This window comes from Crassostrea angulata, chromosome 4 (assembly GCF_025612915.1).
Source record: "Crassostrea angulata isolate pt1a10 chromosome 4, ASM2561291v2, whole genome shotgun sequence".
NCBI classification, from domain to species: domain Eukaryota; kingdom Metazoa; phylum Mollusca; class Bivalvia; order Ostreida; family Ostreidae; genus Magallana; species Magallana angulata.
Window position 1 is genome coordinate 46,687,595 of NC_069114.1, and position 26,472 is coordinate 46,714,066.

Here is a 26,472-nt window from a genome sequence, read left to right on the forward strand (position 1 = left end):
GGAAAAAGGGAAAAACTTTCATTAAGAGCCACTTATTGTTACAGCTTATACTATGAACATTCAAAACAATTTTTAAAAAAAGAAGCCAGATTTATGAACAGTCCTCACCTTGACACACTGGGGCATTACCCGTCCAATATCCATTTGCGTCACACATGCGCATGGCGTCACCGGAAAATAACGCATACCCAGGATCACACACGGTAACGGCATGGTTCAAGTACTCAAGGCCTTGGTAGTACACGAAACCGTTGGTCACATTGCCAAAATGTGTGCATTTTCTTACTGCAAAAAGAAAAACAGGTCATAGACAATTTATTTCAAGTCATCATGGTTAATGTACCGGGTACTTACCAGTTAGTATTGTAAACCAAGTGTATAATATGCGTGCGTTTATACCTGCAAAATTTGCGATGAAACTCTGCTTGTGGATTACCGGTATGGCATTGGTAAATTATTTTACGTAAAATATGCAATAAATATTTCGTTTTTGAGCGATATGTTACTCTTATCAGGTGTATAAAATGTACTGACCTCATCAGGAAAGTTATAATTGGAAATATAATTCGCGAAAATTGATCATCGCAGATAAATTCGTATGATTACAGGTGCTTGATTTACAGTAGGATATCTAAAACATAGGCGTCGGAACCGGGGGGGGGGGGGGGGGGGGGGGGGGGGGGGTTGGGGGCGCTTAGCCCCCCTCCCCCCCCCCCCCCCAACTTTTTTTGCAAAGTTATACCTAACCATTAGAAACATAGCATGATAGAGGTTTCAGCCCCCCCCCCCCCCACTTTTTTTTAGCTGGAAAGATTATTGTTCCTAAATTTACCTTGAAAGATTGAGAAGTTGGATTCAGAAGCATACTACCCCCCCCCCCCCCCCCCCCCCCCACGGATTAGGAATTTCATGATTTTGAAGAAAAAAATCCATGATTTTGGGAATTACTTTTTTCTCAATATTCCTGAGGATTAGTCTAGCCCCTCACTTTCAATTTGCTTCCGACGCCAGTGTAAAATAATACACATACTTTAATTGGCGTTAAAATAACGCAACAATATTCCATTGATTTTTATCTTTGCCCACAAGTTTATACATTACATATTAATTTTTATTTGGCTACTTACTATCACAAATAGGAACAGTGTCATTCCAAGTTCCAAACTCTGTACACTCAATCTGCAGACTACCGGAAATGACCTCATATCCGGTGTAACAGTTGTAGCGCTGGATAGACATAAACTCGTAATTTCCTACGTTACTGTTAGCATGATCCAGCGCAGCTCTCACGGGCGTGCCAGGGTCTCCACATACTTTCTCTAAATCAAATAACTTTTGGTTAGAATTAGAGGCTGACAAATATGTTTACTTCTATAATAAAAAAAAAACTTAGAATTTAGTACTCAGTTACTATCATAAAATAATAACATTGTTGGGACAATTTTCGCTATGCAGTTCACAACACAGATTATGGATTTCTTTTTTGGCACAACCTGAAAATAATTAAACTCAATTATTCTAGATTTAAGGCAATACAACGTTAATTGAAAACGAGGTTGAATAATTGAAGCTGGTTGTTTTTGTTGTTGTTTGTTTGTTTGTATGTTTGTTTGTTTGTTTGTTTGTTTGAGTTACCTTTATTCTGTCAATGCAATGGGTAGTTGTAGGATAAATACGGTTACATATGTTTTTAATGGTCTTACTTTGGCAATCAATCGGCGGCTGCCAAACTGCAGTGTGTAGACATTGTCGAGGAAATGTCTCGTAGTACAATGTATTGTATATGTTGTAATATTCGTATCCTGGAAAGCAATGGTAAAAGACTTTGTCCTGATACTGTGTTCCTGTAATCGTCATATTTGTATTAGTTCCGTTGGCAGGCCATCCACAGTGTACCCCTGCAAAACAAAACGTGACGCCAAGTTTATATCGAAAATCATACATGCAGCAAGAAGAATGAAGAACCAAATGGTAAATAGTCCGAGAAGATATCGGAAAGTCTTCAAAATACGTATATCTTACAATTCACGTCCGCTATGACACCGAATAACTGGTTTTTGTTTTCTAGACACTATTTAAGATTAACCAAAGAATCAGGAATCTTTTTCAAGTAAGATAAATCCACTTACTGGAACAGTTGAGAGCTGTGCCGTTCCATTGGCCAGTGGTCTGACACAGCATGGCGGTGTCCCCCGAGCTGTACTCGTGTCCTTGGTCACAGGCGTAAGTGGCCACCACGCCGTACGTGTTTCCAAAGTTTGTTTGGTGAGCATTGTACGGCAGAGGGTCCGGATCCCCACAACTCACTGTCCAAAAAACCGATCTCAATAATAAACATGAAAGTTAAATAATGTATAAAGAATGCAACAATACTCGTCACATACTTAGTATGCGAAACCTGTCCATTCCTTCACTTTATCAATATCCATTTTATATACTTCGGAGTCTTTTAAATTCGTTAGAGTTTTATGGATAGAAAATAAATTCCAAGTTCATGGATACAAAATTTTATGAATTGTCAAGAACATTCATGGAACAATTGATTTCATATGTTAGATTTGGGCATTCTTATAAAAATTCGCTAATTCTAACAATTTTACAGCATTTTATTTTCAAATTGTCTTATCAAGCAACCTCTCCTTAGTGAATATAAATAGGAATTCATTTTAATCTAAAATAAACATGTCTAAGGAGTTATGTTTTTTACTGCCTATGCTTTTGAAAACAAGTCTTTTGCATGAATGCCTCAAACCTTGAAAACAAGTCGTTTGCGTGACTGGCTCAAACCTTGAAAACAAGTATTTTGCATGACTGGCTCAGACCTTGAAAACAAGTATTTTGAATGAATGGCTCAAATCTTGAAAACAAGTATTTTGTATGCATGCCTCAAACCCTGAAAACAAGTATTTTGCATGACTGGCTCAAATCTTGAAAACAAGTATTTTGTATGCATGCCTCAAACCTTGAAAACAAGTATTTTGCATGAATGTCTCAAACATTGAAAACAAGTATTAAGCATGAATGCCTCAAACATTGAAAACAAGTATTATGCATGAATACCCCAAACCTTGGAAACAAGTATTTTGCATAAATGCCTCAGAACTTACAGGCGCATTCCAGCCGGGTTCCGGTCCAGGTCTGGTTTGCCTGACACGTGCGGTTCAAGTCCCCAGACAGGACATCATGCCCAGGATTACATTCAAACGTGACTTCTTCTCCGAACCATTTGTTATATGTACCATTTATAACTCCCAGGATTGGAGGGTCTACATCTGGACAGGGCACAGCTGCAGAGAAAGATTGACTTCATTTTTTGTATCTTTAGATCAATTCGTTTTTATTACGACATGAATGATATACATCTTTTATTTAGGATCTATGTTATCAAATTAAGTTAATTACATTTAGTTTGACAGAATAAAACTCAGTCAAACAACAAAACTAACCACAAAACTATATGATAAACCTGATGATTTAAATTTTTCCATCGTCAACTTCCCTTACTGATGTAGCAATATATCATCATCACCTACTTATGAGGTTTATGTCTCTCAGCTTATTCGTTATGCAAGAGCATGCTCTTCATTCAAACAATTTCTTAAACGAGGCAAGCAATCTACCAACAAACAAGTTGCTGGGAACAAGAATATCAAGAACCTCGATTTAAATCATCTTTACGCAAGTTGTATGGTTGATCCAATGTCATTGTCGGCAAGTACAATGTTTTTATATTAAGACACATGCTGACTGACGTTTTTCAAACTTGTTAGACACCGGACTGACTACGGTCTCTTTCGTTTTTCATGATCTTGACAAGGAGCATACGGCAGGTGCAACCGGTCGGCAGGAGATGCTTATCCTCCTTGGCACCTGATCCCACCTCCAATGTAATGGAGGTATATGTGTTTGCTCAAAGTTTGTATAATGACCATCACAAACAAACCAAATCTTCAATTTTTCAGTTTTTTCCCCTTATTATGGCATTTTCCCGATTTTGACATTTACCTCGATCCTGACATGCCCAATTGTACGCGACAAGGAGCACACGGCGGGTGCGACCTGTCTACAGAGTATGCTTACTCCTCCTAGACACCTGATCTCACCTCTATCTTTTTAGAAGTCCGTGTTTCTCTGCTTTGAATTTGTATTTTCGGGTCGCTTTACGGATTTTTGAAATGGTTGACAGTTTGTTATTGTCATTTTTCATTTCAAAGACACATAATTATTTCTTTTTGAGACTGTCAGTGCGACATTTTTATGAAGTATACTTACGGGTACAAGTGTACGGGGCTCCACTCCAGGTAGCATTAGCTTGACATGTCCTATTGTCCGATCCCGAGCTAAATTCGAATCCCACCATACATTCAAACACCACAGAATCCTGAAACTTGTATTCCATGTCAATAAAAGTGGCAAAGATGGCGTCAACCCCAAAAATTAAAGGTGGACATGCAACTCCTTTAAATCAAGCATAAATAAGATTTTATTACTGATGATGTCAAAATGAATTAATATTTGATATTGAAAAACCGGGGTGTAATGCTAATGAGGGGGGTTAAAAAAATAGATCAGGTACAGGAATAACAAAACACGTATTCATAAATATTTGTATCAGCAATATATAGAAATACGTACGTGACGAACAGTATTGGCCCTCCATCCCTGTCCCGGCACAATCACAGAACGGCCCGGCCGGAGTTCCGGAACAGCCCTTCTCCTCGCAAGGAAGCTCTGCAACAGTAACAAAGCCATGCATAATCATCAAATATATCAATGATTGGTGAATAAACATATATGTTATATCAAATGTTTATACATAATGTTTGTTGAAAGTTTATTGCACCATTGTCAACCGACGCGGAGGGGTGTCGATTTCAACTGTTATCCTCCCAAACAGGCACTATTTATTTTATTATACTGAATGTCAATTTTAAAGAAAATTTAAATGCTTTTCTATAGGAATTACTTGAATTCTACTGCGAACCGTACGCGCATCATTTACGCGGATTTAACAATTCGTTATGTTACCGTTGCTAAGTGTGTTGCTACCGCTGTGGGTAATAGAACGGATTATCAATTGCGTCTAAACCAATCAGATTTTAGTATTTAACATGAAAGTGTGATAGGGTGATATTTCATATTAATTAAGTCATAATTTCATTATCATGAAATTATTAATTAATTGTTCCATAAATTATCAGTTTATAGTATTTACTATAAAAGTTGTCAATATAAACAACTTTATGTACAACCTAACAGTATGTAAATACATAGTTATTTATATAGTATGACATCACAATGGTCATTATGGTCAGTGTAAACCTGTTTTAGTTAATTATATATCACATGGTCAATTCTATTTTTGAATTCTCAATTTCATTGGTCCTTTAAATTCCCTCTCTTTGCTTTGTCCTTTTTGATCTGATCTTCATACTGACCAGATGTATTTATCTTAAGACCAAGAAGAAATCTATTGACTGTAAGTAATTGTTTTATATTTTATGCTATTAAGATTACTGCTTATTAATAAAGTATATTATATTTGCTAGATAAGTAAATGATATATAGTGAAATGTAAATCTATTTAAATGTAAATTATCATGAGTGAAAACTTAGTGTTTGAGCAACACTCATTATAGTTATTTTAATAATCTTAAGCTAGATAACCTAAATGTAGTTTTAAGAGTATTGCTATATGTATATAGATTCCATACCTGAAGAATATAGAAGGATCATGCAGATGCAGATCAATTAGGCTTTGTGTCACACATAGGTATGCATATATATAAATAAATATCAGATTTGATACTTATTGCCTAAATTAAGTTTAATATGTTTTATCTATTAAACATTAATAACTATCTAAATTATTAATTACACAGGATAAATATTATTGAACTCTTTATATATTAGTTAGCACTGTGATAAGGGGAATAACTCTTGCTTGTAAACTGTGCTTGGCAAAATCATGAAATAGATGTTTTGATTCTTATACAATGCAATAATATATTATGTGTGATCTATTTTATTTTTATGATGATGTGATATTGATAAATCACTTATTGTGATACATGTATTATTAAATATTTCAGAGCTTATGATATAATATAAAGTCATAATAGAGAACCCTACGTTGGAGTTGTTGTCTTTATCTACAATAACACCATCATTACAAAAGTATAATAATATACTTTATATTACTTATTTCAGTTTTAAATATTTCTTTTTAAATACTAGTACTTAATTGTTTAATTGTTATGACATTTGTCTTTTTTCGAATATTTATTTTAAAACATTGTTGTTATCATTTGATTATACATCACAAAAGCTGTTTGGATTATTGTCATGTTGAAAGTGATAGAAATCAGACCCCTCCCGTACCATCAATAGTAGCTTGCAGGAACAGAACTTCAATATTCGGTAAGGTGGAACAGTCTGTTGTTCCGTCCAGCAAGTGGTCAGACCAGGCCCCACCTATCATCGTGTGACACCCCGTTCCAGAAGAAGGCTTCCAGAAGAAGATTTGATTATTGTTATCATAGGCATAGAAGAGGGACCCATATTTCCCGGTGACCCCGCCCCCGTCCGTCATGGCTGTCCCAGAGACCGGGAACGTCAGGCCGTAGTGATTTGGGTCTCTGGAGGATGCCTGTAAAAGATGGGAAAAAACTACTTCATATTCACACAAGATTTGGAAAATTAATCAGTAGGCTCTGTTCCCTATTTCTATCAATGAAAATTTAAGGAACAAAAAAACCAATTTTAGACGGTACACTGTATTGATCTCCTTTAGAAGATCGAAAGCTCTGTATGAACATATAGAGTTACTCAAATTTGTATTTCATGGGTAATTTATGGACTACCTAGCCTTCTTAATGACATCCGATCCTCAGCAATGTTCGGTAACTCTAAATTATCCAGAATTTTTTCATTCGTACCATAAATCTGCCTTTTACAAAGACAAATTTAATTGTAGTGCTAGTTTTTACACTCAACTATTTAGAACTGCTTGGCTTAGTGGCTCCGAGGAGACTACTCGATTGAGGTAAAGGAGTTCGATGCACCGGAACAACCAGGGTTTTTTTCTTTTATTAAATCTCAACTTGCATATTCATTCTATTTTATCTATTGTGGCCAAAATTGCAATTATTTCGTAAAATGCAATGATACCATCATTTTTGGTTCGATTTTATTTTATTTATAAAGTTTGAAGGATAAATAACATTTCTATGATGAAAAAATACTCTGAGACTGAGGATCGGAGAACCTTATTCTTTTAAACACAAGAAAAAAACCTATAAGACTGCATTTGTATCTGCATTGGAAAGCGAAAAAATTGATGATCAAACGTACATTTCCTTATAACCGTATATGTCAATATTCCCTTACGTGAACCATCATGATGATGGAGCTGTTATGGACATCATAAGTCAATGTCTTTGTGACAGGATCTGTTGAGCCGGAATAGGAACTGGTCAACAGATTGGGGTCGTATTCTAGGCTCTGGAACGACCACGTGTAAACCCTGACACTTCCATTAATGTACTCCAGATCACCAGCACTTCCCCAGTTAATACCGTTAAACATCTTTCCTAAAGAAATATAGAACAGCAATTTTAAAATGATGGACAGATATGTTTACATCATCAAGTGTGATTCTAAGTAAGATTAAAGTATTCAGAGTTTTGTAAAGAAAATGTCATTAACCAATCAAAAGTGTGCACCTATCTATTTATAGATATGGATAAATACGTCTCTCGTTTACACATTTATCGAAGAGAAATCTATGAAAAACAGTGGAAAGAAACAGCATAGTTTATCATTACCTTGAGAAAATGCATTTGAACATTAAGTTACATGTAAACATGAAAGAATCAAAACGCACCATCTTTCGGGGTTCTGACGTATGCGTTAAACACATCAAACACGTACTGTACTCCACCCACGTTCGAACCCTCCGTCAAAGAAACTGTCCCTGCAAGAGTTACTATCCATTTCAAAGTAGGACAAAGGGGACTTAATAGAACAATTTTTTATGGCTTATTGGCCACCATATTTTGTTGCTGTGAAAACTCATTTTGCTAAGCATGACAAATAGTATGTGCTATAAGTCTAATACTAATAGTTTACATCAATATCTATACTTACCTGCATCAACTTTTTGCATTTTCCCCGAGCTGCCTACGATCATGCCTGAACTTTTGAGACCACCCTTGTGGTATCATTTAGTGTTTATCCATAATGCACAAGCATACTTCCGTTTCAGTTTTGTTCGGGCATTCGAGAAGAAAAGCCGCGTGTTTTTTTCGATTAAAATTTCTTAAGCCTGCGGTCTTAAAATGTCTGATTCATTTAAAATTTGCGTAAAATGTAATAGAGAAATGACCGTTTTGGATGACCACGCAGAGTGCTATAGACACAGAGTTTGCAACGAAGCATTTCCATGCGAAGTTTGCAGTAAGTGGTCAGAGGAAAAACGGACGTTGATCAGAAAGATGATCGAGCGAAAGAAATCTGAAGCGGGGAGAAAGTCAGCTACATTGCCAAATCCAGAAGTTCCCTCTGTGGGGAATAGTGGCAATCGTTCTGATAGTCAAGTTTCCTCTGCGGGAAACGTAGCTGCATCAGAAATTCTTTCTCCGACAGAAACGAGTCAAAATGGCGGCGAATTGACGCAGGGTTCAGTCCCTCCTCAAGTAAGTAATTTTCCGCCTTTCATGTTGGGAAATTTCGAAGCCAAATGGCAACAATATCAAAGAATTGCATGAAAAGGTTGATTGACGCTAGAATTAAAGAGTTGGTCCAGGATTCGAATAAACAACCGACTATTGCTATTACGTCTGATGTTCGTTCAGACAGGGCGTGTAACAGGTTCGATAGATTTCGACCGTCAGATGATCAACGCTCCACAGAATCAGGGTTGCAAATAACCACTCGCCCACTCGCAAATGCGAGTAATTTTTACTGTGGGCGACCATTTCTTAAGATTTAGTTGCCCACATGGCGAGTATAAAAATTTTTGGCAATCAAGGACCAACTTAACGAAATTGTCACTTTTTGATCGGCAACTTCGTTGGAATTTCCCCCATAAGAGAATTTAAAGTCGCTCTGTATTATGAGTTTACAATCGTTTAAATTATCCCCAAAGGCAATCAAATGATAATTAACTAATTCTGAAGACGTTTTCACAGCATCAGTTAACCCCTGTTGTAATTAATAACTCGAGATTTTCTTATCTTTAGGGGTTATAAATACCGGTGATGCAACCACATACTGTGCAACCGATGTTTATTACTTTTAGTGTTGAAATTATATTAGTTGGTAATTTGTAATTAGTTAATAATTCTGCCAAATTAATGTTAAAACAATCATAAAACCGTTTGTTTACAGTTATCTTAAAAAAATTAGATCCTTTATATAACAGTTGTAACTGGGTCAAAGGGTTGGACTAATGCCTCCACAATACACAGAAATACAGAACTAAATTTATTTGTCATTTAGCTATTCTTACAATTACAAAACATCTCATCTATAAAATGTATGAACACATAAAGAATTAAATTTAATAAATTGGATCTAATTCAAATTAATAATGGCACTTTACAATTTTTATTCTACATGTATATATTTTAATATTATAAACTAACTTCATTGTGAATATCAGTGGGCCCCTATAAACTATTGTGGGCTTGTATAACTTGAAAAGTTGGGAGCCCACATGTCCCCTGGGTTTGAAAATGTTATTTGCAACCCTGGAGAATCGGATGACGATGATCTGGTAAGCCACTGAGGTGAAACTGATCAAGTCTTAAGCAATTCACTTGATGATGTTATTGATGTTCACGAGGATAATCGTTCAGAGTTTGATAACTCTGTCTTGGGTTCAGTACATACGCATGACACAGACGCTAATGGTTCATGCATGGTAGACTGGAAAAATTTTGTTAAAAAAGTGTCTACAGAACTGAACATCAACTCAGTTGATGCCTCTGAAACTCAGAGCCGAGACTTCAAATCATACATGTCAAATCGTTTGATTGGGACAAAATCATCTACCCCACAACAGTCTTTGCCTATGGATGGGTACATTTTAAACACATTAACAGATGTTGATGAAGAATTCCAGCGAAAAGGTGCGATTCGGACTTATAAAGCATCAGATGATGAAAAACACCGAGTCGCTTCTTCCGACTTTGACAAGTACTGCACAACGCCGCGCCTTGATGACAACATTGAGGACAGCAGTTTTACAACAGGGAGAAAAGGAAACAAAAATTCTTACCGTTTCCGCAACCCTATGTTGCATTCACGCAACAATGAGTTATGGAAGATAGATCAAGGATCTCGACTTCTTCTAAGAGAGTTGAAATATGCCTCTCTAATTACGTCCTACGTTGATAACGTTGTATCTGAAGAGGACAAGACAGAGGCCCTACAAGCACTCATGCAGGTGTTCAAGTCAATGGCTGATGTTACTTCCCGCATGTTAGTGGGTGCAGTTGCAGCCCGCAGAGCCATTCACATTGAGGATTTGGCTTTTAAAAACAAAGCAACTGAAAACAAACTCCTTGTACAGACAACTCTGAATCCTAAGCTCTTTTGTGGGAAGTATTTTGATATTCTTCACGCAAGTGCAGAAAGTATGCGCGATGCTAAAGAAACACAGCACCTGAGGGGTTCAAAGCAGAGAGATGGTTCAGCCCTCAATTCTGCAAGGAAAAGAAAGAGAGATGATTCAGTGGGCACCTCGGAACCGAAAGAACAGCAGTCATCCTTTGCAAAGAAGGGAAAGTTTGCTGCAGAAAAGAATCAAAAGACTACTATAGGAAGAGGACGAAATTTCAATTCAAGAGGTTCCTTCAGAGGTCAAACTCGTGGCTCTGCACAAGATCGTTTGGGGTTTCGTCCCCCAAAGTAATTTTGACGAATCAATTAGAGACTCGACTCGAGTTGCAGAAATCAGCCAAAGTAGGCTGTCGGATCATTTCGTACCACAGGGAGTGCATGAAAATTACATCCGACGATTGGATTTTTAAAATAGTCCAGGAAGGACTCAAACTTGTGTTCATAAAACACCCTCCAAATACAGAAGTGAGAATAACAAACGTACAAGATGTCGTCCAAAGACAATGTATTTTAGACGAAATAGAAAGTTTATTAGAAAAGCATGCCATAGAGATTGTTCCCAAGACCCAGGAAGGTCAGGGGTTTTACAGCACCTTTTTTGTTGTTCCAAAACGAGACGGAGGTTACCGTCCGATTCTCAATTTGAAACCATTTCTCTAAAATCAACATTTCAAGATGGAATCTCTAAGGTCAATAATACAGGCTCTGAATGTAGGAGACTGGGTGGCATCAATAGATCTAAAGGATGCATATCTACATGTTCCAATTTATCCAGAAGACAGGAAATACCTCAGGTTTTGCATAGACAATATCCATTATCAATTCAGGTCAATGCCCTTCGGTCTAGCAACAGCCCCAAGAGTGTTTACGAAATTAATGGGGGCAATAGGTGCACATCTAAGAAGTCAACAGATTTCCATTTATATGTACCTGGACGATTGGCTTCTCAAAAATGCAGATCGAATGACATTAGTTCATCAACTAAGGAGAACTTTGTTTCTGCTGATGGACTTGGGCCTGCAGGTAATAAATCAATCCAAGTCAATTCTGCAGCCAACTCAACAGATAACTTATCTTGGAGCACTATTCAACCTCCAACAGGGTATGGTCTACCCCAGTTTGGACCGTTTTCTCAGTCTGTTTGGGGCAATTTCTACCATGGTTATGGAATCTTTTATCCCAGCACGTACATTCCTCAGAGTCCTTGGTTTAATGGCAGCCTGTATAGATTTGGTACCTCTTGCCAGACTCAAGATGCGTCCCATTCAGTTCTGCCATCTGTCCCAGTGGCGTCCACATGTGGACGAACTGGATCATCTGATTCAAATGGACAGTTTCCTCATCCCACATCTTCTCTGGTGGATAGAGAGAGGGAATGTTCTGGCAGGAACGTCTATTCTGAGCTTCAGAGCAGACCTAACCTTGTGGACGGATGCATCAACTTACGGGTGGGGAGCCCACCTAGAGGATCGCAATGTGTCGGGGAAATGGACGGTGATAGAACAGTCATCACATATAAATCTGTTGGAACTCAGTGCAGTGGAGAATGCACTTCATCACATCAGGGACAATGTCAAACACAGGCAAGTCTTGCTGAGGACAGACAATTCAACAGTAGTGTCTTACATCAATCGCCAAGGGGGGACAAAGTCTGCAGCCCTATGCGTGATGACATGGAGGATTCTGCATTGGTGTCACCTTCTCGGGATACGGCTCAAAGCAGCTCACATTCCAGGGAAAAAGAATGTAATAGCGGATCAGTTGTCCAGAGGGCGACAAATTCCCAAGATGACAGAATGGAGTCTCAACCAAGAAATAGTTCAGCAGATTTTTCGAGTTTTTCCCACTCCAAACATAGATTTATTCGCAACAAGGGTAAACCGGAAACTAGCAGTGTTTTGTTCTCCGTTTCCAGACCCCTTGGCATGTGAATGCGATGCGCTAGCTGTAGATTGGACAGGAATGTTTGCATATGCATTTCCGCCTCTCATATTAATTCCGAAAGTACTCAGGAAAGTGGAACAGGAGTCGTGTGTTCTTCTCCTCATCGCTCCGTTTTCACCAAGACAGTCATGGTTTCCAGACCTACTACATCTATTGGTCGACATTCCAAGGGAACTTCCAATAATAAGAGACATGTTGACTCAAAGAAGAGGGCAGTTCATTCATCCAAGTCCAGAAAGTCTGCATCTGGCGGTTTGGAAAATTTCAAACAACAAAGAACAGAGAATAGATTTTCTGAGAAAGCTAAGTCATTTATCTTCAACTCCCGAAGACAGTCAACAAGAAAATTGTATGATGCTAGAATACGAATCTACAAGGAATGGTGTGCCAAGAACCAAAAGGATTCAGTTGAGGCCACTGTAGCTGATTTAGCAGACTTCTTCATCTATTTGCATGAAGAACGTAATTGTAAGCCAAATACTTTAATGGGTTATAGGTCAGCGATAGCATCTATGCATAAGGGTTGGAGCAATAGTTCTGTCAGTAACAACACTGATCTGTCAAAGTTAATAAAAGGAATATACAATTCTGAACCTAATGTACGACCATTACTTCCAAATTGGGATTTGCCGACTGTTCTTTGGAAGTTGTGTGACTCCCCGTTTGAACCGATGAATTCATGCGATATGAAGTACCTTACATGGAAGACAGTGTTCCTTGTGGCTCTGGCAACAGCATCAAGAGTAAGCGAAATTCAAGCTCTTTCAATTGGAGAGTCACATTTACGTCTTGAGCAGAATGGAATACGTTTATTACCAAATATACAGTTTTTAGCCAAAACTCAGAGATTAGGAAAGCCATGGAAACCAATATTCATACCAGAGTTTAATAGCTTTGCAACAGACAGTAGAGACTTGCTTTTGTGTCCTTGTAGAGCACTTAAAATGTACCTAAAAAGGACAGAGTCTTCTCGTGGTGATGAAAAGTGTTTATTCTTGACTTACAAATCGGACTCGCAAAACCCAGCATCCAAGAATTCAATTTCAAGATGGATTGTGTCACTAGTAAAGTTTGTGTATGAACATAACAGTGAGACCATATCTCATGTGCGTGCACATGATACAAGACGATTGGCAACTTCATGGGCCGTTTTCAATGGTGCAACTCTAGAAGAAATTCTACAGACAGCTCATTGGGCAACAGAAAACACCTTTACTTCATTCTATATGAGAGATGTTCCTCAAGGAGGAGCTCGCTTTGCCAAGTCATCAGTTCTTGATACATCAAGATGGGCAAAAGAAAAAGAACAAAAATAGAATATCTTTGTATGAGTGTATTCTTTATTTTACTATTATATGATAGTGATTGTAATCTCCCGCCCAATATTTCTGCTACAAATTCTGCAAAAAGTTGATGCAGGTAAGTATAGATATTGATGTAAACTGGAGGTTTTTAAAGGTAAAACCCCTGTTTACGAGATATCTATACTTACCTGCATCACCCACCCCTATTCACTGGGTCCTAGTTGTGTAGGCCCTCACAAAACTGAAACGGAAGTATGCTTGTGCATTATGGATAAACACTAGATGATACCACAGGGGTGGTCTCAAAAGTTCAGGCATGATCGTAGGCAGCTCGGGGAAAATGCAAAAAGTTGATGCAGGTAAGTATAGATATCTCGTAAACAGGGGTTTTACCTTTAAAAACCTCCATACCATTGTAGATTCATAACAGTTTGTTGGAGACCAGTTTTCGTGGAAATCGTTGTTAAGTCGTTCCACGTGTTATTAGAGGGAAAGCATGACCAAAAATCATCAATTAATCTTTTCAATCTGTCCACAAATTTACGTACAAATGTACACTCGAAATTTTGATACTTTTAAATCCATGCAAAATACATGTAGATGACAAATATGAATCTGTTTATCGATTAGGTAAGTTTGTTTTGTAATGATAAATTGGTGTTATAATGATAATTTTATTGGATCTGGTTTTTACCTTGGGCATCCATGATCCATCCGTCGTCGAAAAATGCCTTTACAAGAACTAGATCAGGAGCCGATCCAATAGGAATCTGATAGTAATTGTCTAAATACACAAAAGAGAAAAACAATATTTTATCTCTCTTTAATTCAGTGAGTGTTCCATCGGGTAAAAGAAAAGAGTATAGCACACAAGTATTGCAAGATAGCAGAATTTACAACAGTTCATCTGGATCTACTCTTTACACGTTTAATTCTAGATTATAGATCGCAAATTAAGATCAAAAGTAGGTTGGGTCAGAATTTAGAATTGAAAATGATTTTATGTGGTAACCAAGGTATGGTCTATGGTTTTGCATTCATTTAATTGTTGACGGAATGTATATCATTATTTGTTCAGAAAATCAACCTTGGGCAATACAGCCCATCGGTTTACGATAATTCACATATTACAATATAATATAAATAATGAAGAACGATATTATACAACCCTCTAAAAGAGCATCGGAGATAAAGATTCGACGGTAATTAAAACAAGCAAGTCTCGCCATTTGATTGGTACATACTTCCTGCATTACTCAGAGGGTATGCAGCTGAAATAGTTGCTGGTTTGACAAACGTGCATGTTTTCCAGGCGCGAACCATGACTTCACCAGATACTATCACCCCAGAGGTCGAGGAGGGACCAGAAAATCCGGAATCGCCTGTAAATGTGGAATAAACAGAGGTCAGTCTGTGGACGGTGTAGAGAAATACCTGGGTAAAAGAGAGTCGTAAGAACGTAAAATCAAAATTTCACGGATCGAGAGAGAGAGAGAGGGAGAGAGAGAGAGAGAGAGATGTACTAGCATACAAATGTCAATCTGTAGACAGTCTCAATGTAAAGAATTTTAGAGAGAGACAGACGAACGGACAGACAGACAAATGTATACCAAAGTATGCCACGCCCCCAGAACAAGGTGACGAACAGGAGGATGGTCCAGGGGCCATTATTTTGACAGAATTTGTGTTGTACAGGTAAATCACTCCCCCGAAAGGTTTTGAAGGATCGTCACTGGTCTGTCCCGAGCCAGTGGCCGGGAAAGTGACCGTTCCGTGAACTGGGTGAGTCACACGGACAAAGACGTCCAACTTCATCGGCATTTCTCCGAAACCGTGGGTGATGGTGACCTCAGGATTTGAGTAGGCTGTAATGGATGTCCAGGAACTCACAAAATCAGGGGGACTTAATCCATTCGTTGTCATCGCTGCAAATAATAAATAAACTGTTAATTGTATTTTAGCATGGATATTTAGATATCTGCAGTGAAATCTTAATTTATGTAATAATTAAACTACACGAAAAGGAAATGATTTTTTTTTCAATGATAAATATACTCTCGGGGGTATATAGTTTTATCTGTCAAAACCACTGATGGAAAAGCATAAGAGGATGCTGAATAAAATAAGTCAATTGTAAAATTCTTATGGGAAAAAAACCCAATTTCAATCGGAATTATTGATGAGTAATGTAAAAGTGACTATGCGTTTTGTCTCTCTGGGAATGTTTATGAAATTGCCGTGCGATTTTAATTTCAGTTACATTTAGATAAGAAATCATTTCAATACATATTTGATACCACTTTTTTCCGAGAAATACCCTGCATATCTACTAAAAGATTGAAAATTGAGCGGTGTAGGTTTTAGATAGAGCGATAGTATCTGTCCGTCGTACGCTGAGTGAATAATAGACTAACACTGCTTTTTCATAACTGTAGTAAGTCTTTATATATAACTTTGATAAGTCCTAACGATGTAACGGTTTTTCAATATAAAGTTGATATTTCACACACGCATTACAAACAATCATATGCAGCTCTTCCTTGGGGTACAAAGTGCATTTTCAACATCAATTAATTTGAGATTCTCGAAAAAAAATACGGGCATCATAAGATGGTAGACGCACTGTCTCAAAGTTAAATAAACACGTAATTTTACGTACTTGTAATTAGATTAAGTCTGATCAGCTATTGTTATGAATAAAACTGGACATTAACAATGTCCTTAAAAACTCGCACATTGCAACTAGACTTTACATTACTCCAACTTTAGTATCAAACTGGTACACTTCTCTTATGTCTCAGTCTAAACTAAACCTCAAAATACAAATCTTAGGTTTGACACATATGTCAAATCAAACGTTTCAATATTCGGTCTTTTCCAATTAATTGTTTACTAATTACAATTATTTTTATCATAATTATATAAACTGTCTTTTAAGAAATCTAAGATTTTCCATTTTGGTTGTATGTTTTTTATTATTTGTATTTTAACATTGCATATTCATGTTTTGTTATGTATGGTAAATAACATTCAGCAACTTTATGTATTCTTTACTTTCCTATTTGTATTTTATATTTTTTAATTTTTTGTACATTACACCATTCGATTTACTAGTATATAAATAGTGCCTGTTTGGGAAGGTAACTGTTGAAATTGACACCCCGAGATAACCATTGTCAACCGAAGCGAAGCGGAGGTTGACAATGGTTTTCGAGGGGTGTCAATTTCAACAGTTACCCTCCCAAACAGGCACTATTTATTTTATTATACTGAATGTCTTATTTTAAAGAAAATTTTACTGCTTTTATTTAGAAATGAAGTGAATTCTACGGCGAACCGTACGCGCATAATTTACGCGCATGTAACAATTCTTGTGCTACCCGTTGCCAAGTGTGTTGCTAACGCTGAGGGTAATAGAACGGATTACCAACTGCGTCTAAACCAATCAGATTTCAGTATTTAACATAAAAGTATAATAATATACAATGTTTCCCTTTGAACTGTGTGTGAAGCGTATCAGGGTCACTTTGTAAATAATTTTTTTCTCGAGAAGTCAATACTACTCTTAGCCTAAATTGATATTGACTTTGTTTAATTAAACAATTATAGTTTGTTTACTTAAAGTTTTTTTAAAATTGTGGCCCGGAAACCTAATTTTCGACATCAATGATGAGAATTTTTGAGAATACATTTTCAAGATAATTCAATTAGCGTTTCAATTTCTTTCTTAGTTCAAAAACAGCTCAGTATGCGGTAAAGGTAAAAGATATGATTTATTTCGATACTTATATAATTATGGAGGAACTGTGAAAACTCATTTAAAACTCAATAAAAACAAGGCAAATCTTCGTTCGATATTGTGGAATCATAAGAAATTGTGCGTTCATAGGCTGCCTTTTAGAATAATGATATACCGGAATCTATTCTCGTAAAAAATGCATGTGCAACTTTGTTAAAAGACGCTAAACTGTCATTACTACATGTATATTTACATGTAATATGTATGACATTGCACGGAAACATTGGAACGTCGGTCAAAGTTTTAAGTATGGTGTATGCGACGACTCAAGCTAATTTCTAGTCAGATCAATAATCGAATCGATATTGTTATCGATAAACGTTTTATTAAGTTTGGTAAACTCATAACATATGCCGATTTGAATTAATTAGTCTAACATCTTGTTACATGTTTAGTATAGATGTGTCTCTTATAGTTTGGTTAGATAAATTATATGCATATATCTTTTTGGAGAAGACACTTTCTACTTCTTTGGACGATCCTAAATAGGTTGTTTCCCAGAAGTTTGAAAAAGAAGGAGAGAGTGGGCGATGAAGATACGTATTTATTGAAAGAGCGCAATCAAGTAAGTGACGCGTATTGCCAGACTCTCGCCTAACCCTAACCCTAACCGCAATCAAGTAAGTGACGCGCATTGCCAGCCTGTCGTAAAAATTTAGTTTTTCAAAAACTGACCAATGACATTAGACCTAGTGAAAATTGCATATGTTTAGAAAAATGTAACTAAAAAGACATTGATATTACACTAAGAAAAAACTACACTTTTGCTAAATGGGCTCAATTTAACTTGAGTAAATAAGAGTCTATGTATGACACCTGGTGTTTGGACAGTAAATTGCTTCACACATATTGGATAACAAAGAAAATCAATTTGTGATCGCATCAAAGAAAAATGAGTGTAAGAAGACATACAATTGACTTAGGATAAATCAACAATTCCAAATGTCACAATAGATAGAATTTGCTTAGTACATGTGTCTTGGCTATAAAAAGAACAGTTTTGGAATCTCACTTTTTCAAAACCATTAATATTTTTTTTAGAAATGAAAAGAATAAAAAAAAAAACAGAATGAAAAACATAAGATCTTATATTAACAATTTCCCACAGCTTTTCTTAAGTAGAGATTTAGAGTTATGAAATTGGTTTTCATCACTTTTGAAGGCAATTTATACTTTTTACCTTAAATTTCATAAAATAAGTCAAAGAACTCTTAAAAATTAATGCACCCTTTTGAATTAAATCTAAAATTTTTAGCTTATGTCTTCTTTTGTACTTAAATTCAATAATTCCATAGTGGTTTAACGCATGTTACAATGTAAAAATAATAGAATTGAAGGATAATCATCCACTGTTCATATTGTTTATCTTACAATCTCTGTTATCCCCAAAATTTCATTCACTGGCCAAATACATTATCACAGGATAAAATTCTGGATTCCTACATCACGGGCTATAAAAGGTTAACAATGCCCCTCCCCCTTTGCATTCATAACGTCATAAGTTACTATCATTAGCTTTGTTTTAAAAAATGCAAATTGATTAACTTCTAACAAGTATTGACTTAAATTGGTGGTTATTTGATTAATGCATTGAAAATAATTTGACAAACAATTCATAAGTTAATTTTATTTGTCGTTGTATAAACAGCCATAACTAAATTTTGAACAATTGTTTTATTCATTTTTTCAATAGGGTTAAAAAAGTACGTGTTTGATATTAAAGTGGCAATGCTAACATTATCTCATTTTGTCTATATTAATTATTTAGAATTATTCAATAAAATTCTTAATGCCGGTAAAATACTATGCATTTATATCTTATACATTTTTTAACCCAGTAGATGTTAAATCAGCAAGAAATATTTGTAACTTCATAGGTCTTGCATTTATCATAAGAAAATCTATGTACCAATTATATTTGTATATTGTATGTGTGACTTGCGCCACATGCGTTTTTTGTCAACAAATTAAACTGTATAGAATATTTTAGAATAAACATTAAAGGCCATTCCTGCATTACGTTTTTTCTCGAAGACGTACCCAGTTTATGGACAAACACTGTGTGCAAAGATTCCATGTCTTTTTCTTAAACCAGACACGTCACAACCTTGTAATCGATTTCTTGTTTTGAATACCGGTGTATCATTTTAGAGCTTTAATTTCTGGGCACAGTGATTCTGATTTATAATTAGATTTTCGGTTTGAAAATGTGGCATTGCCTCTTTGCACGGGCACGTGACACTAGAAATTATACCATGTACAGGCATTGGGATCGTAGGCTAGATCATCTTGGTCGGAGAACCAATAAACCCTTATTGTAATCGTAAATAAATCCCAGGTTAAAACATCGTTGTGCTCAAAGAAATGAGAACAACAAGCAGTAAAGTCGTACAGAAGTGGTTGTACATCCTTGTAATCCTTATAAGATCGCACGGCGGTCGTACGATTATCATAAACTTGCTTCTCGAGAGATAGTGAGGATTTTTTTCATCCAAAAACTATATTTAATCATAGCAAAGCATATAAGGGGTTTAATCGTGGGATATCATTGCAGAATGTTAAGGGATTGATCGTTGTATAATCGTGTTAATGTGAAAGAAGGATAATTGTAATACAGTCGTGACTGGGTGAAAAAGGCACAGGTACCTGACGTTGTATTTTTTCTCATAATAAAATATATACTAGCGGAAAAAAGAAACTGTGCATTATTTAATATATGAAAAAACATTTAAAAATTACAATGAACACATTTCATTGTTTGTAATACTGTTAACACATGTATTCGTAACAACATCTCATAACACATTAATGTCAACGTCGAATAACGTCAATTTCAGCACACCCGAAAGTCACTGTTATTTGAAATTGAATTTACAAAATTAATAACACGTGTGACCACCATTTGCGTTCACGCATGCTTGACAGCGACGCCTCATTGATGCCACTAAAGTGTTCAGAAATGCTTGAGGGAGGTTGTTCCAGATGTTGGTTAGAGCCTGGCCTAAATCAGCCAATGTCACTGGCTGATTTGGTAAACGGCGTAAATGTCTTTCCATTTCATCCCAGACGTGCTCGATCGGCGACAAATGGGGGGAAACAGCTGGCCAAGGCAAGACATCGACATTCTGTTGAACAAACAAGTCCCTGACTACACGTGCAACGTGTGGCCTTGCGTTGTCTTGCTGCAGAGTGATGTGATTTTGATGTCTCTGTATGAAGGGTATCACATGACGCGTACGCCGGTGAGATTTCCATTGACAATTTGTAGAGGGGTCCTTCCACGTGCTGATATTCCACCCCACACCATAACGCTACCTCCACCAAATTGCCGACGTTGCACAACACAAGCGTCCTGGTAACGCTCCCCAACGCGACGATACACCCTACAACGGCCGTCACTGCTATCCAAATGAAATCTGGATTCATCAGTGAACAGAATATTGGCCAAGTCCTGTACTCTGAATCGCAGATGTCGTGTGCACCACGTTAGTCTGGCGATACGATGACGTTGAAGCAGTACTGGGCGCACCAATGGACGTCTTGGTCTGATGTTTTGCTCGCGCAGACGATTACGCACAGTTCTTGGATTAATTGGTCGAAGCCCTGGAATGCTACGGGCAGTCAAACTTGCTGTCTGGAAACGTTTTCTCAGATGCACAAGTCTAATGTGGTTGTCCTGTTGACGTGACGTCACACGAGGTCGCCCAGAGCGCGGTCGATCCTGAGTGTTACCAGATTGTTGAAAACGTCTCCATAATGACTGGATGGTGTTCCGATGAACTCCAAAGTGTCTTGCTACAGTATCTTGTACCATTCCAGCTTGCAGCATCCCAACAGCACGATTACGTTGGTTTTTGTTGAGTCGTGGCATGACATAGGGGTAAATTTGTTGAAACTAAAGTGATTTCCTTAACAAAAAAAGTTTATTAAACAAATCCTTCACAGTTCTTATTCCAAACAGTATTGGCCCGTAAAACTCGTGCGTACAAATTTTATAAATACAAACAATAGATATAGAAAAATTATACTAAATTTTACAATGCACAGATTCTTTTTTCCGCTAGTATAAACACCTCCTACCTTCAGCTAATAATATATATCAAATTACTCTTGTAAACTAGTATTTGTAAACATTCATTTTCAATTTGTAATTGCCATTTGATATTTCTCTTCTATTTAAACAAAACTTCATATTCTGTCAGTGTATCGTTGTATGGTGTTTAGACGGGAGCAGTTTCTCTTCAAAACGGAAGTCTTGTAAATTATTCAACATGACACTTCAAACAAACAATGCTTCATACTATTGTAATTGTTTGTCTTCTCGTTGTATAAACACCCTTAAATACATTTTAGGTTCGCGTTTTGTTAGTGATAGATAATGTAACGGGATGGGAGAAATAATGACGGACCAGACCGGGATTCGAACCCAGGCCCCGAATCCCGGCCCCCTGAATATCTAGCCAGGTGCTCTACCAACTGAGCTATCTGGTGCCGGTATTCGAACCGGTCTGACCGTCACAGTCGTCCTTTAAACAGTGTATGTTTTTACCCAAACATGGACTGTCATTTCTGAAATGACACTGTCCTAGTGACCTTCTAGTTTTTTATGAACCAAAAATTAAAGTACCGTAGTTTCAATTTGCATACTTCATGTCGAAAATTCCCCTTCTCCTATATGGGGAGAAAACTAAATTAGGACAATTTATTTGTTACAGAGCTTCAAGTTTGAACTTTCACAAACTATACAATTGTTTGACAATGTTATTACTTAAAAATTGCTAATCTACACACTGAAGATTTACAACTATGATTTTTGTCTTCAATAGTTTTCGAACCAATTAATTCAAACACCACATGATCCGTGTTTTGCAAGCCATGTTGTCAATTGGTGTGTCATGCTGTTTATTGGTGTGCCATGTTGTCTACTGGTGTGTCATTAGTGTGCCATGTTGTCTATTGGTGTGTCATGTTGTCTACTGGTGTGTCATATTGACTATTAGTGTGTCATGTTGTCTATTGGTGTGTCATGTTGTCTATTAGTGTGTCATGTTGTCTATTTGTTTGTTATGTTGTCTATTGGTGTGTCATGTTGTCTATTGGCGTGTCATATATTGTCAATTGGTGGGTCATTTTGTGTCTTGGTGTGTCATGTTGTCTATTTGATGAGTCTTATGTCTACTGGTGTGTTATGTCGTCTTTTGGTGTGTCAAGTTGTCTATTGGCGAGTCATAATCTCTATTGGTGTGCCATGTTATCTAATGGGGTATTATGTTGTCCATTGGTGTGTCATGTTGTCTATTGGTGTGTCATGTTGTATTTTGGTGTGGTGTTGTCTATTGGCTTATCATGTTGTTTATTGATGTGCCACGTTGTCTATTGGTGTGTCATACTCTATGTTGGTGTTTTATGTTGTCTTTTTGTGTGTTATATGTTCTATTGGTGTATCATGTTGTCTTTAGGTGTGTAATGTTGTTTATTGGTGTGTCATGTTGTCTATTGATGTGCCATGTTGTCTATTGGTGTGTCATGTTGTCTATTGGTGTGCCATGTTGTTAATTGGTGTACCATCATTTCTATTAGTGTGTTGTGCCATTTTGTCTATTGATGTGCCATGTTGTCTATTGATGTGCCATGTTGTCTATTGGTGTGCCATGTTGTCTATTGGTGTTCTATTGTCTATTGGTTTGCCATCATTTTAATAATGTGTTGTGCCATTTTGTCTTTTGGTGTGTCACGTTGTGTATTGGTGTGTCATGTTGTCTAGTGGTCTGTCACGTAGTCTATTGGTGTGCCATGTTGTCTATTGATGTGTCACGTTTTTCTATTGGTGTGTCATATTGTCTATTGGTGTGTCACGTTTTCTATTGGTGTGTCATGTTGTCTATTGGTGTGTCATGTTGTCTATTGGTGTGCCATGTTGTCTATTGATGTGTCACGTTTTCTATTGGTGTGTCATGTTGTCTATTGGTGTGCCATGTTGTCTATTGGTGTGTCATGTTGTCTATTGGTGTGCCATGTTGTCTATTGATGTGTCACGTTTTTCTATTGGTGTGTCATATTGTCTATTGGTGTGTCACGTTTTCTATTGGTGTGTCATGTTGTCTATTGGTGTGCCATGTTGTCTATTGGTGTGTCATGTTGTCTATTAGTGTGCCATGTTGTCTGTTGGTGTGTCATATTGTCAATTGGTTTGCCATCATTTTTTTAATGTGTTGTGCCATTTTGTCTATTGGTGTGTCACGTTGTCTATTGGTGTGTCATGTTGTCTATTGGTGTGCCATGTTGTTTATCGGTATGTCATTGTCTATTGGTTTGCCATCATTTTTTTAATGTGTTGTGCCATTTTGTCTATTGGTGTGTCACGTTGTCTATTGGTGTGTCATGTTGTCTATTGGTGTGCCATGTTGTTTATTTGTGTGTTGTATGACTGTTTCAGTGAACAGATTAAGCGAGGAAAATCTCATCTTGGAAATACATTGTTGAATTTGGTATCGATTTTCCAAGTATTACTATAGCCAACATATACCACTTTACGTTTGTTTTGATCATTCGCAGTATTTTTTTTTCAATGCGCACACCTCATAAAGAATGCAAATGAAAGTGAACTTTTTAATTAATTTTTTGTACCAGGTTCAATATTGACCTCATATATCCTTTGTAGATGTAGAATATCAGCATTGTTTTTATTGAAACCAATATCTTCATCCTCTAGTATATAATTAAATAAAACTGGTATTTGAAATTAAGATTCCTTTTTAATATCGATAAATAATTTAAAGTAATCGATGCCAAATTTCTTAACCACCAATTAAATGAAACTGGTAATTATCAACCATCATTGGTCTTGTTTACTTACATTGATTTTACAAAGAAAATATCATCAAGTACAAACGTATCTCCTACCGCTGATTGAAAATATGAAACCAAACATTGAAAACATTTATTAAACATATGTCAACAATAATTTTGTTAAACAATAAAACATTTAGACACGGGACATACCTTTAATGTTTCCTAGTTATTAAAAAAATAATAAAAATGGAACATAATGATACACTTTTGTGTTTGGAATTTCAGTCGATAAGAAATCATGTAGATTATATATCTAAGATCAGAATGAAAGCACTCCATATAAGCGAAACAATGAAGTAAGGAAATCGGTATTCTTTGATTTTACACATTCGAATTCTTTGATGAATTTGCAGTGGAAGATCAGGTAGTATAGAGGTACATGCACTGTGGAGTTTAATGAAGTAAACACGAGGTTTTTCAAATGGGGAGAGAGACATTTTTTTGGTTACATTAAATGTTCGTCACGTCCAAATTTTGTTCTGATACTAATGATTCCACAGTACATGTGCATAAACGGCTGTGTCTGCTGCCATGTCCCATCTCCTTATTGAAATTAGATAAAGTTATTTTCTCTCTCATTTCACTCCTCCAAAAATAAATATTTTCTTGACTAATTTATTGAAAAATAAAATAATTTTTTTTTTAGGATCGGTGCGTTCGTTACAAATCCCATTTAACATGTATTCAACGTACAAATAGACGAAAACACAAAAAGAACAATTTAACAGCAGTTAAATATTAGTTAATCTCAAAAAATATATTTGGGGTCAGGGCGGGTAGGGAAAGCCAAAGACACAACATGTAGTGTTTGTAACGAACGTCACATTAATCGAATACTCCCTGGTAAATCTATTTATACTGAGCGCGAAAGCGCTCGTGCATGAAATAATACGGAAACTATCGGAAATTAACGAAGTTAAAAACGTGAAGAAATAAATTTAACAATTAATCTTTGAGTATTATACTATTGGGATAGCCTTTACGAGGGGCCGATGGTCGTAGATATTTTTTAGACTGTATTCGTTTCCTTTAAAAGAAGAGCTGGAAGAGAAATCTCGTAATAAACATATAGAAAAATACCCAAATTTAAAAGGTAAATATATGTATTTTTTAAGACGGGGTCACATGACCCCGTGACCCCGTCTATTAGTTTACTGTCAGCCGAAGTCTCAAACCGGAAGGCACGCGTAGAACACATTAATTGAGTCTGCGCGTAAGAAAATAGTGCAGAAAGTTTTCATGCATTTCAGTAAATATATATTATAAAAACATGCATTAGATCTTTTTAAGTCCTCTGTGTATAAACCAAATTTTATTTAGAAAATAAACTAATAGTTTTATTGATCAAAATATTCTTGCTCGGGTTCAAATGTGGAATGAGTTACGTAACTGAATCCACAACGCCGTTGACGATTCAGTTGGTGTACAAGCTCATTAATCAATAGAAGAGGTTGAAGGTTGAATCGAAAGTAAAGTTCCCAAACGCAATGTGCCATTTTTGAAAAGTCGTGAATTTTATTTTGACAATCTTTCACCTGAATACTACCGAACTTCATGCGCAAGCCCAGGTTAAAATCAGGACAGATTATACAAAGATGTCTTACATATTAAATAGGTGTTTCATTGGCTTCCAGTCTACTTGCGGTATGACTGCTGTTCGTCTCTGAAGGAATTTTGTACATAGAAAATAAAAACAAGTCTGAATTTGCCTTCTCGTTCGTTGGCTCTTTAATTAATTAAACTGGATTTAAATTTTGAACAATGGACTGTAAGCAAAATCTATATACATGTAGATTATACATTTTGGATGACCAATACATCAAATAATATAAACAATCTTATCGATTGAAGAACCAAGTTAAATGTTAATGTTCATGTTGTCCGGTTTAGTTGGAATCAGGCTTGGGGTGAATTGCATTGTAAAGTAATGCATTACATCACCATTTT

At 36.5% G+C, this 26,472-nt stretch overlaps 1 protein-coding gene and 1 long non-coding RNA gene across 2 annotated transcripts in view; one reads left to right on the forward strand and one right to left on the reverse strand.

The window, feature by feature from the left end:
• Positions 1–26,472, reverse strand: part of LOC128180923 (uncharacterized) — a 32,397-nt gene that overhangs the window by 1,031 nt on the left and 4,894 nt on the right. Inside the window, exons 2-14 of the mRNA XM_052849127.1 lie at positions 15,485–15,799; positions 15,119–15,256; positions 14,569–14,658; positions 7,886–7,975; positions 7,390–7,592; positions 6,382–6,649; positions 4,636–4,731; positions 4,273–4,458; positions 3,108–3,287; positions 2,130–2,306; positions 1,704–1,898; positions 1,128–1,319; positions 109–285 (exon numbers count right to left, since the gene is read on the reverse strand). Coding sequence (XP_052705087.1) covers positions 109–285; positions 1,128–1,319; positions 1,704–1,898; positions 2,130–2,306; positions 3,108–3,287; positions 4,273–4,458; positions 4,636–4,731; positions 6,382–6,649; positions 7,390–7,592; positions 7,886–7,975; positions 14,569–14,658; positions 15,119–15,256; positions 15,485–15,799 — 2,307 coding nt within the window. The remainder of the gene's footprint in view (positions 1–108; positions 286–1,127; positions 1,320–1,703; positions 1,899–2,129; positions 2,307–3,107; positions 3,288–4,272; positions 4,459–4,635; positions 4,732–6,381; positions 6,650–7,389; positions 7,593–7,885; positions 7,976–14,568; positions 14,659–15,118; positions 15,257–15,484; positions 15,800–26,472) is intronic.
• LOC128180925 (uncharacterized) lies at positions 5,274–6,131 on the forward strand. The gene is made up of 2 exons (XR_008243268.1): positions 5,274–5,773; positions 6,093–6,131. It is a non-coding gene; the product is annotated as an uncharacterized LOC128180925 (long non-coding RNA).